This window comes from Heteronotia binoei, chromosome 4 (genome assembly GCF_032191835.1).
Source record: "Heteronotia binoei isolate CCM8104 ecotype False Entrance Well chromosome 4, APGP_CSIRO_Hbin_v1, whole genome shotgun sequence".
Lineage (NCBI taxonomy): Eukaryota > Metazoa > Chordata > Lepidosauria > Squamata > Gekkonidae > Heteronotia > Heteronotia binoei.
In genome coordinates, this window is record NC_083226.1 from 137056548 (window position 1) to 137069774 (window position 13227).

Here is a 13227-nt window from a genome sequence, read left to right on the forward strand (position 1 = left end):
TTGATTTTTTTCCCCAGAGAATTTGGCACTGTGAGCTTTCTATGTGGATAAACCAGGAGGCGCCATGAGAATGGTTTGATGGTTCAAGCCATTTTTTGAAATTTTCCAGGCTGTTTAATTTCTATGAACACTGAAAATAAAAGCACTCATAAGATTGACTTACAATGCCAAAACCTCCCTCGATAGCTATGCTCATGGTGGTTTTCAGTGTAATCTTAAATCGAGTATGTACTTCTACATTTACTGATTTCAGAGGACATAGAATGCTGTAACACTGCTATGGATGGCACTGTTTTGCACTTAACTGCTGTATAAAAAGTATACATGAGAACTGGCACATAGCAAATGACATTCAATGGTGAAAGTGATTAAGGATGAACAGGGAAAACCCAAGCAATCAGAATTATCCAAATATCAGAATTATGACACGTAACGTCTGTGGATGCCTTTGTATGACTCAGTGTAGCATGTATGAATATGCTAATTTTCTTGAAACATCTCACAAATTGCTCTGTAAACTTTAAGGGCAAAGACTGATCAGAAAGTCCTCATTCGTTCAGAAAGGGCAGTAAAGTATGCTGCTGAATACAAAATTCTCCAGATCAGGGCCTTGGATATTAGGGCTGTGCCAGGTCTGGGGGAGAGGAGAAAGGACCAGCATCTGTGGCTTTGTGTCTGGCACAAACTTCAAGCAGAGTCCAACAAGAATGCAACAACTGGAAAATGGCCTGGTTTAGTGACAGTACCAATACTGTTACTAATTAGACACTGCTTATTGATTGCCCTGCTTTTCCCAAGTGTTAAATGCTAGGCGTCAGAAATGTGTCCCTTCTAATTAGGCACAATTATTAAAACATTTGAAGTGGAAAAGTACAGTGAATGTCAAAGTGATTAACTGTTGCTGAATGAAGCAGCAACTTGCTTTTGATCTTAGTGCCAAGTCATGCGTGGAACAGATTGGTCAAAATTTGGGATTCGCAAAAGCAAGGGAAGAAAAGGTAACACTACCAGTGCTGCTACTAATAATAATGGTAGGTTGTTTTGTAACAAAGAGAATTTACCACCCTATCTCATTATTAACCAATATTACCTAACCACTGTAAAAATATAACCCAAGGCTTAAATTGGAACAGTTTGGGGTCTATATTCATGGAAACATCAATTGTATATAAAGCCTGATGTGAACAAAGCTCACACCATTTTGATGCTGGTCCAAGGTGGAAAATCCAAATGGATCTGCTCTCTACAGGCAACACACATGTCTCTCTCTCTCTCTCTCTCTCGGCTTGACTTCGCGAACGAAGATTTAAGAAGGGTGCTCCCCCCCCCCCAAGATTTAAGAAGGGTGCTCCCCCTCCCCAACAACACACATGTAACTGTCCATTAAATAACTGGTCATTTGAAACTGTTTAGTGGTGCCCATAAAGTGCCATATGAAGCAGTCTGTTTCACTCTGCCTTACAGTAGAGCCAACTCATGCACACAAATACAGTGAAAATGTTGCCATTAACATAGGTCATATTCACAAACAAGACACAAAGCAGCTGTTTTAAATTGCATAATAATAAGGATGTAGAATATTTATTGCCTGGAATGTTCATTCTTTTTTGTGACTGACTTATTTTTATCATGTGTTCTTACAAAGCAGCTCAGAATTGTTTAAAAATACGGTATATAAAATATAACATCATATTCTGATATAATATACTAAATATAATATATTAAAATAGCAAGAGCAGATCTGAAAAATTAAGGAACATGAATAAAACCCCATAATAGTGTCCAAAAATCTCTAAGAGCAGCAAGCAATCTTTAAATCTTCATTTTTGGCATCAATATATCTAATTCTCAGTGTGCCCCCATCTGTCAATACTTAAATCTGGAGTCTTGAGCCATGGACAAGCAAGACATATACTTCTAAACCAGAGAAAAGCTCTCTTTGCAGAAAAATATGAAATGGAGAAAGAGAGAGAGAGAGAGCTAAACAATTAAAGGAATTCCTATGGCTTTAAGAAACAAACAGTCTCTGTGATCATAGCAATGCAACCTCAACAGTATTGCCAGTTGAAGCCTTGGTTTCTGTCAGTAAAAAGCAGAGAGAGGGTGCAGGACACTTTCCAGGACTGTTGTGGTCTTTGATGGAAGATTTATCAGGGTCAGACTCACCAGGGCACTTGATACCATGCAACTTGTATGAGTCACCCAAGTTTGGCACCTTGCTACTGTTCAACAGAAAATAATCTTCAGACCAGTTTTCCACTTTAAGAGCATTCATACCTGCCATAAAAAAGCTTCCATCTGAGATACTCTTTATAATAACATATATCAAAACACTCTGATTTTTTTCCATATATGTGTCTTGTAGAAGGGGAGCTTCTACAACAGTTGTCAAATGCTACTGGCAAGTGCTACCCATTTTGTACAAGTTTGTTAGTATGCCCCTGGAAGGTTTTCTTGCATGGTTACAGGACTGCTCCTCTTCTGCCCACAATTAGAGGAGCTACTTAGGTGTCAAGCTCTTCAGAAAGAGATACTTCCTTAAATTTAGCACTATAACACAGAACGGCATCAGGAGAGAATAGGAAATGAGTGCTTCTGGCTGTGAAAAATTGTTTGCAAGTGTAAAACTTAAAATATAATTGGAATATTTTATCAATATAAGAGCAATGTTTTTCTAATGCTGTAGCACAGGCAGGAATTTTCTATTTCTCAGTATGTGTGCATCAAAGGCAGCATAATTTTTTCATTTCATTTTATTCATTAGTATACTTGTGCCTTAGGGCATTTTTTTTTTAAAAAATAACATACTTAAACACAAAATGAAATAAGGGGGGTTGATTGGTTGGTTCACTGGCTGGCTGGTTGCTTTTAAGAAAAAGAGGCAAAGCTTCAATCATCAGGAAAGGACCAATGTAGCAAGACTTTGTAATGGCCGTGCAGCTAGGAAATGCAAAGCAAGCTATAGAGAAAAGCAGGGCAGCACCAACCATCTCACCAACTGCTTCAGGCATCATTTCTATCAGGTGCATCAAGCAGGCCCTTCCCTGTCTGGAACTGCAGTCTGAGTCTGCAAGGCTGGAACTACACATTGCTTATAGTTCCATTATTATTTTTTTCAGACTGAAAATTGCTATCCCCAAGCTGCTTTGGTTGTGACTGGGGAAAAGGTATGAGGACCTGTATGGGTCCTCCCCTCCCCCCCCCCCCGAAGAAGGGATAAAAGCAGTTTGGGGGAAATTATATTTTGCAGGGAAAGAGGGAAGGGAAAAATCGCACTCATACACTCCTTTAAACTGCAGTATCCATATATTCAATCTGTAAAATATAAAAAGTTGGGGGAAATAGTCACCAAACTCCATGTCTTGTGCAATTCTAACATCTGAGACAGGTCAACAGCATTTCTCACTGAAAGGATCCACACTGTGCTTTAAGGGACATGTTCAGCACAAGTGCCACATGGGAATTGCAAGCAGAAGGTAAATAGTTCATTGCTATCTCCACATATCCCTTTAGGTATTTGATGGCTGGATACTAAAAGGCGAGAAGTTTCCTAGTTCTTTGGATCATCCTCTCCCCACCTCAGAAAGATACACTGATTTTTGTGATGGTGACCATGTCAGAAGAACCATCCAGTCTTCACAGAATGTTGCCATGATCTTCTTCAGGATTCATTACCCTGGAAGTGGATTCACATTAACAATAAAGAAAAAAACTAATCTCTTCCGTAAGTTTTGTTTCATCTTGTGTGCTGCAAGAAACACAAAAGGGAAGATAAAATAGGTTGGTTTTTTGATTTTACAAGAGTGTATGTTAAGTATGGGATTGTGGGGTGGCAGAGGACAGCAATTTCATACTTGGCTCAGAGAAATTATGCTTGGTGATCTCTGAAAAAGAAGATAAGAATAAATGTACATTTAGGTGAACAAAGCCATGATTTTGTGTCAGAAAACAAACATGTATCCAGCAGAGGAGTTCACAAGCAGAAGGAAAGAATTTTCATTAATTTCCCCCTTCTGCTGCAGACTTCCAGTTCTCTCCTCATGCTGTTTTAGGGGTCCCCCTCTATTGCCTAGGAGCAGGATCTCAGGGCACATATTGGGCTTCAGAGGGAAGGGAGAGGTGGGGGATTTATACTCCTCTGACAGAAATCCCTTCTATCACCGGAAATCCATACCACAAGGTAATACTGTACTGACTGTTGAGTTATAGCACAATGACAATGCGGTGAGATTATTCTGGCATTGCAGGAATTAAGGCAGTGCATATTTTTTTAGATTGCCAGATATTTCTTTCTCCAAAGCTATCTTGAATGATTTGATGTATGCTGAAATGTATGCATCAGTTTCCATAGCAATATAGTAAATCTAAACCAGATGTTGTGCTTAATATCATGTGCTTTCATTCTGAACCCACCCACCCCCCATTAAATCAAAGCAAATATGTCAACTTTGGTTCAAAGGCTGCTTTGCATGTTTTATTTGGGTAGATTTTGGCAGACTACCACTTAAAAAAACATAAACCCCATCTTGAAAACAAACAAACAAAAACTAGGCAAGGTGCGGCAGATACAGTTTGAGGGGCAATAATAATATACTCAGGGAATAGTTCCAGTCCCAGAAATACTAGAGTTACAGTTAAGAAGCTTCCTGGTTAAAGAGACAGTTCTGGGCAGAACTGAGCTCCCAATATCTCTCAATTTATAAATGTAACCAGTAATTGCCTTCTGAATCTCTTCTTGTTTGTGATTAGCATGATTCCCCTCCTCCTTTACTTGCTTGTTTCTCCCATCCTCCTCTTCTCCATTTAAGTTTACTGGTTTCAGAAGCCTTGAATCAAGCCCCAATCTACTGTGACATTCAAAAGCAGCCACTTGGATAAATTGCAGTTTATTTCTTCCTCACAAACTGAGATTCTAAACTAGGATTCAACTGTTTTGTCCAGAAGTCTGCATTTGAAAGTTACCGTAAAGTAGGGTTTGAGTTAAGGCTTCATGCTCTGGGAGGAGAGAAAGAATATGGGCATGTGGGAGCATACAAACCACATTTGTGCCCATCACAAACAAAGATTTGCTTGTAACACACAAATACAATACTGCATTAATTTTATGTACAAACTGAGACCAAGTAATTTTGTGTCTTTCCTCTGTACTAAAGCTTGCAATGCCATCTCTCAGACCCCTTCTGGAAGATTTACCATGGTCATTCCTCATCAACACAGAAACTGCAGCTTTTCCATAATATACCCAGTGGTAATAAAAATATCTGATCTGCTGCTGGGACATTTGAATGGCCTCAGTTTAAAGGTGAGTATGCATCAGTAGCAACCAGTGTTGCATGAATCATTGCATTATATTTTGAAGTCTTTGTTTATGTATTGCTAGCAACCAGTCACATAAAGAAGACTCGCTAAGGATGCTACACAGCCCTGTCTGCTTTACTTAGTGTTAAATGTTTTTTTCCATGTTGTCAGATATTTAATTTATTGCTGATTGACTGAATAGTTCTTATATTTTGTAATCCACCTTGTGTCCCAATGAGAAAGATGGAACAACAAACACAACAACAATGCACTGGCTTTATACACAACAGTTTAAAAACACATATAAATACAGGCCAGGTTTGGACTATTCTAGCACAATTTGTTTTGGTAGGATCTTTTGTGCATGCACATGGATAGATTTAAGGGTTTATATACCACACTCAAAAGATCATTCCTACTAAATTTCAGATAGATAGGGCAGGTAAATTTCGGATAGACTTTCTACAGGAAAAACACATAGTAGAAAAAAGATAAGGTTTTTTTTTTAATTGGTTAGAAACTCCCTGTCAGTTCATACCTCTTGATCTTTGCTGACTTTTGCCAAATCAATGTATGCAACAAACAGATGGAATGGACTATACCACTTCAGACTGTAGAATGGACTATACCACTTCAGACTTCGGTAAGAGATGTCATTATTCTATGCTCCCCCCCAATATAAAAACACACTGTGTATGGAAAACGAACACATCAAAGACAGCACACCTAGTCTAGCCTTCTCCTAGAACAGGGGTGACCAAATTTGCATAACGTAACAGCCACATAGAATAAACATCAGATGTTTGAAAGCTGCAAGGAAGGAAGGAAGGAAGGCAAATGGGGGGAGGGAGATGGAAAGAAAGCAACTTTAACTAAATGCATCCTCCTAGCCGCCAGCTGCCTTGGCTTGGATAAGTAATTTAAAGAGAGAAATGCCTTTTCCAAGCTGGCCGACAGGGCAGTGGGGGCTTCGAGAGCCACATAATATGTGTGAAAGAGCCAAGTGTGGCTCCCGAGCTGCAATTTGGCCACCCCTGTCCAAGAATCATAGAGTTGGAAGGGACCTCCAGGCTCATCTAGTCCAACCCCCTGCACAATGCAGGAACTTCACAAATACCTCTCCCCCCCGCCCCACACACACATCCTCAGTGACCCTTGCTGCATGCCCAGGAGATGGCAAAAACCTCCAGGATCCCTTGCCAAACTGGCCTGGAGAAAAACTGCTGACTGACCCCAAAGTGGCAATTAGCATTCTCCTGGGCTTGTTAGAAGGGGCCACAAGAACAAAGTACTGATGCAACCCTTCCTGCCCTCCTTCTCATGATCTGCCTAATTCACAGAAAGAGCATCATTGTCAGATGGCCATGTAGCCTCTGCTTAAAACCTCCAAGGAAGGAGAGCCAATCACCTCCCGAGGAAGCCTGTTCCACTGAGGAACCGCTCTAAATGTCAGGAAGTTCTTCCTAACATTTAGTCAGAAACTCTTTTGATTTAATTTCAATCTGTTGGTTCTGCTCCAACCTTCTAGGGTAACAGAAAAAAACTCTGCACCATCCTCTATGACAGCCCTTCCCTACTTGAAAATGGTGGTCATATCACCTTTCAGTTGTTTCCTCTCCAGGCTAAACATACCCAGCTCCTTCAACCTTTCCTCATAGGACTTGATATCCAGACTCCTCCCCATCTTTGTTGCTCTCCTCTGGACATCTTCCAGTTTGTCTGTATCCTTAAATTGTGGTGCCCAGAACTGAACATAATATTTTAGATAAGATGTGAGCAGAGTAAAGCGATACCATCACTTAACATGAACTGGACACTATACTTCTGTTGATACAACCCAAAATTGAATTTGCCTTTTTAGCAACCGCATCGCACTGCTGACTCATGTTCAGCGTACAGTCCACTAAGACCCCTAGATCCTTCTCGCACATACTACTGCCAAGGCAAGTCTCCCCCATCCTATAATGATGCATTGGATTTTTTCAACCTAAATGCAGAACTTCACATTTATCCCAGTTAAAATTCATTTGTTTTAGTCCAGTTTTCCAACCTGTCAAGATCATCCTGTATCCTGTCTCTCTTCTACTATATTTGCAACCCCTCCCAATTTAGAATCATCTGCAAATTTAACAAACATTCCCTCTATTTCTTCATCCAAATAATTTATAAAGATGTTGAACAAAACAGGTACCAGGACATACAACTTGCAAGAAGTTGCTTACATGTGGACTGTTCATGACTGCAGTCCTTTCCACAAGTAGACTATCCATTCTACCACCTCAAACACTGCTGAAAGTGTAGGCATCTTTATCTCTCATCCCTCTGACCCAAAATAAATACTTCATTGGTCTAATTATTGCTATCTGTTTACCTTGATGACAAATTGACTATCCTGTTTAATTTTAATTTTTTTAAAAAAATCTCACAATATTTTGTTGTAATTCCCTACAGAGTTGGAACATTTTCTCCTATCTTTCTGAAATTTGTCCCTTTGGCTTAAGTTTACATCCCTGTGAATTTCATTCCAAATGAGATTCCAAAACAAAGATGTTACAGTTTTAACTGTTGACTGATTTTAATTGGTAGGGGTCCCTGCTGATCTTACCCATTTGCTGGGGAGGAGGCTTCAGAAGGCGCATAGCAGGAGAGATGGTCCTGCAGATACATGGGTACAAGTCCAAGACCTGATTTGAAAAAACTTGTTTACATGGCCATCTCCTTGCCCTAAGTGGATATACCCAAAAGTTCCACTTTACTCAGTAGGGCTTACTTCCAAAAAATTGATAGAACACATGAAGCTGCCATATTGAATCAGACCATTGATCTATCAATATCAGTACTGTTTACTCAGACTGGCAGCAGTTCCCCAGGGTCTCTAGGTAAGATACCACTCAGCTACAGCCCTCTCCAAAGTGTTCTCAGGATTTCAGCCTAACACATTTTATATGTCCAAACTTGGTTTCTTAAGAGTAGCCCTTCCTCAGAAATGGTTTCCCTATTTTCCCAAAAAAAATTTCAACCACATGAGCTACACAGTCGCAGCTGCATCATTTCAGTACATCTGAGAGGAACAGAATGGTTAGGGTTATACTGGAACATCAGTTGCCAAAATAACAGACTGATTTTCAAATTGAAGGCATGTCTCATTTGCTAATATGTTCCCTTTTACAAATGTTGGATTTGGTCAGTATGGCTCTTTTCTTTCCATTTCTTTTTATAGATGCCTTCTGCGGGTTGTGGGGGAACAGGGGATTTTGTGGAGCTGTTGGGAGGGAATGGTTTAGATCCCTCTAGGATGTTTCCTGTAGCTGATCTGTGCCACTCCTTCCATGGCCCTGGTGAGTACTTACTGTTATGTCCTCTGTTCAAGTGTGTACACACACACACAACTGCAAAATCTGATTGCATAACATGCCAGTCCTAAGGATTTGAAGTTTTTGCCATAACTTCATGCTGTTATGGCATAGTTATCTCTTTATTTAGAAAATTTGTGACTCACTTGACAATAATAATGATTACCAAATTGAGGAAAAACACTTAAAACATACTACACTGTTGGCTCCATTCTAAACAATGTTTTGTTGTGATTACTCATGTGTTAGTGAAAGACATTATACTAATACTGGGTTTTTGGTTATTACTTTTCATGACTGAGGCCTCGCACTGAGAGAAGTAAATTCTGCAAACCTCGGTTTAAATTACTCCTGATTCCAACATGTTCATTTGCTGGCAATACGATAAGCTGATCTGGACCTGCAGTATAATATTTGTTTTGATTCATGTGAAAAGGTTTTTACAGAACTACAGGCTCAATCATACAGTTATGACTGGTGTGTGAGAATCAGCAATATTACAGCTATTGTGAGAATATAGCAGTTATGGATTCCATAGTATGCAAAGCCCACCTGAGAATATGCGCACATTTGACTGCATATTATCAAGTGGTCTACACTGCCAAGGAGCAGCTATGGTTTTGAGATGCTAAAGATATGTGGATTCTGCATAAACTTTTTCACCAATGAAATTATTTATGTGAATAGTCCCCTCATTTAAATAATAATATTGTAAGATTTTTAAAGTTAGCCGGTGAAAACTTAGCCATATGTAAATAATAATGGATTTGTTTACATTTATTCAGTCTATAGTAAATTGAATACATGTAAGCAAAAAATATAAATTTTAAAAGTCCCATCAGTTAGTTAACCTTACTGTCTGTGTACGTACAGACAGGCCCCAATCTAGACATAGTTGCACGTAACTGCTTTCTACAAAGCAGGAGTCAAGTTCACCTTTAAGACCAAACAAGTTTTATTGAGAACGTAAGCTTTCGTGTGCTCTCTAAGCACACTTCATCAGACAAGGGGATCTGCTGAAGTGTGCTTAGAGAGCATACGAAAGCTTACGTTCTCAATAAAACTTCGTTGGTCTTAAAGGTGAACTTGACTCCTGCTTTGTTCAACTGCTTCAGACCAACACAGCTGCCCTCTTGGATCTACTTTCTACAGTCCATGAACCTGTGAAAACATGTTTCCCTTTCCACACATAATGAAGTGGTGTAAGGTTGTCATGAAGATTCCACAGTTTTTGCCTTTCATTCAAAACTATTGCTTTCAGGGAAGGCTTAGACATGTGCCTTCCCAGTCCTTAACTGAGAAAATGGTTCATTTCACATCATTTTTCTGCCAACTGCTTCTGCTATCTGCTGCTGCTTTGGTATTCATCATTAGTATTGTTTCCCCCTTCATAGTGTGATTCCAGCCAATCAAGAATTACATGGAGAGCAATACTGAACAGGTTTACTCAGAAGCAAGTCCTGGGCTCACTCCCAGGAAAGTGTTCTCAGAATTCCAGACAGAATAATACTGTACAGCCAGTTTTATTTGGCTGTTTCAAATGCCTCTGAGGACAAGCAAAGCTGATTCTGGGGGATAATAGTATTCTCCTACAGGTGATCTTAGCCAATCAGAGATCACATTGTTTAAAGGATAATGTCACAATGCCCACTGGCTATGTGCTGATATTGGTGAATGTAAATGAAAACCATACAAAACCTGAGCAACACTTTATGAATACTTAAAACATTTACCAGTAATTCCTTTTCAAAACCATGAGTGAAAAATTGGGGGGGGGGGAGAAACACATTTCAATAATGATACAATTATTAAAATCCTTCTGAGTCACTTCTAGCATACTTCAGTGTAGTATGAATGAGGTCTTCATTGAGTGCATTATTTCCAACTGTGCACTGCAATGCAAATGTCAATTCAAATGCATATCCTCTTTCAGTTTTTCATCCATGCAGAAGCTGCTTTCATCCGCCTATCAGCCTTGCTGGACTTGAGAAGGTAGATTAGAGAGACATTTTATATACACAGTTTTTGAGAACAGATGTGCACAGATGTGAGGGAAAGCAGCATATTATAGCCCAGTCTTTTCATATGTTGGAAGCTAAGCAGGACTGGTACTTGGAAGGTAGACCATCAAAGAAGGCTCTGCAGAAGACAATGGCAAACCATCCCTGCTTCTCATTTGCCTTGAAAGCCCCTTACTGAGGCCAACATAAATCAGTTGCAACTTGACAGCACTTATGTCTGTATACACACACAGCATGGTAAAGTTTGGCTGTGCCCATTAGGATGCTTTCAGACCTACAAATGTGTATTTCTTAATATTTAAGATGACCAGCTGTTATCATTTACAAACATGAGAATTTTCTTTTGCTTGATTAGCTCAAATGAAGATCAGCTGTGACAACACTGTGCTACGAATGGTGTCTAGCGGCAAACATATCAATCGTGTAACATTTGAGTATCATCAGCTTGAGCAACATGAACTAGCAAACAGAGAAGCGAACAGCCTTGAAGAATTCTGTTTCTCCAGTGTTTGAGAAGCCAAACAAATCACTCTTGCTTGTTATTTACAGTTAATGTTGACTTTATGAAACCTTTCTAATGTATAAACACCTATCTTTTCATACTAAAACGTTATTTCCATGATCAAATAGTGTTAATCTTAGGCATTTACAACCCTTGTCTTTAAGTGTATTTAGTATATTCAATAAACACAAATCCATATGGATTTTGAAAGCAAGACATATATATATGTATATTCACTGGTTCCAAAATGCAAAGCAAAAACACAAGCATGCGTGTGCACCCCAAATCAGGGCACTTGTTTCCAATGCAAGTATTATTTTATTTCAAATACTTGCAGCACATTTTGTAATAATTTAGAATGCACATGTAAATTTTGGAATGCTATAAAGTTCATTTAGCAACTTCCCTTCTTTTGCATCATTTGCAAATATTAAAGATACATATGGTAAAAGTACAATTCAATTTTATAAAAAAATCTGCATTGTTTTTTATTTATTAATGCAAATGTATAGTTGTTTTTAATAACATTTATAGCATGAAAAGGTTTTCCTTTGACAGGTCCAGATATGAATAAATGCATCCAAAGTACTGGCAAAAATCTGTTTACAGTAGTGGTTTTTTTAAAATTAATTTCATTAATTAGTGTGCCAACCTATTAGAAAAACCATTGCGGCTAGATTTTACTTTTAAAATATCCCTAAAGATCATTTAAGTATTACTAAAAAAGTATTTCATCATCATTTCAAACAAATATATAGTTCTGTAAAATAAAGCCTTATTTAAAATGTGATAATTGCTGGACAAGAACTTACCTATAAGACATTGCATGCACCCAGTATCTCAGACATCCTGGGTTCTCAGACATGTTGCATGCATCCATGGCAGAAATCCATAGCCTTGGTAAATGCTCTGCTGAATGCTAATGTTGCACATATTAGTTGCCCCATTTTGAAGAGATGCTGCGCATGTACAACTTCACATGAATGAGTTCTGGACACCATCAAGATTAAATTAGTCTATTCACTCTGTGTATTCACAGAACAAAAAATGTTTATCTGCTCTACTTCAGAAGCCATTGGTAACTTTCTGTGTTTTCACATGATACTAAAAATGCCTTTGAATAGCTCTTGTGCTCTTTTGTTGTTAATTCTGAATGAAAATTTATTTTACATTAAATTACAAACAAAGGAAACACAGAAAACAGCTTTAATATGAACGCGCATTCGCCAACCTTCACAGAAGAGACACTAACGAAAGGCTGACATGCTGAATTAGATGTAGTGTTGCCAGCTCTGGGTTGGGAAATACCTGGAGATTTCGGTAGTGAAGCCTAGGGAAGGAGCAGTTTAGAGAGGCGAGTGACTTCACCAGCATATAATGCCACAGAGTTCACCCTCCAAAGCAGTCATTTTCTCCAGAGGGACAAATCTCTATCCTCTGAAGATCAATTGTAATTCTGGTCAATCTCCACTTGGTGGCTGGCAACCCTAGTTTAATCTTGCAGATCATTTCTGTGTGAACAAGGGGAGTGAAGACTAAAGTAGACATTATGATGCCAATGCCATTTTAGAGAAGAATTTGATTTTAAAAAAAAAAGAATGTGACATAGTGGGACAAGGCAGTCTTATTTCCCCTGCTGCCTTTTCAAGAACTAAAACAGCCTTCCCCTCCCCCCCCCCCTCCATCAGAACCACGGACACTGTAACGCTGAGTCTGGCCCTGATTTCTGCTCCTGCAGCAGACCTCCCCCCCTCCCCCACTGTTGATGCAAGTCCTCTTTTCCCCAGGACCAGCATTTCAAGGGGCATATTGGGCTGCAACAGGAGGGGGTAAATGGAGAAGTTATGCTTGACTTATGGAACTCCTTCCATCAGCAGAGATTTTTGGCAAGTTCGAAACCACCATCGTAGGCTTTGTCTCCCCCCTACCCACGATACCATGGGATATGTACCCTTGCATAGCTCCTCTCTGCCATATGTAGAGCAAGGGATCTAAGAGGCAGGGTTGTGCATCGTAGAGGCTACAATTTGTGAGCTGGGTGAGAAGTAGAATT

The 13227-nt window shown here is 39.3% G+C and overlaps 1 protein-coding gene across 1 annotated transcript in view; it reads left to right on the top strand.

The window, feature by feature from the left end:
• CRHBP (corticotropin releasing hormone binding protein) overlaps positions 1-11772 on the top strand; it is a 32352-nt gene extending 20580 nt beyond the window's left edge. Inside the window, 4 exon segments of the mRNA XM_060236434.1 lie at positions 3514-3724; positions 5154-5302; positions 8519-8636; positions 11028-11772. Of these exon segments, the coding sequence (XP_060092417.1) occupies positions 3514-3724; positions 5154-5302; positions 8519-8636; positions 11028-11185 (636 nt within the window). The 3' untranslated portion in view covers positions 11186-11772.
• The last annotated feature ends 1455 nt before the right edge of the window (positions 11773-13227 follow it).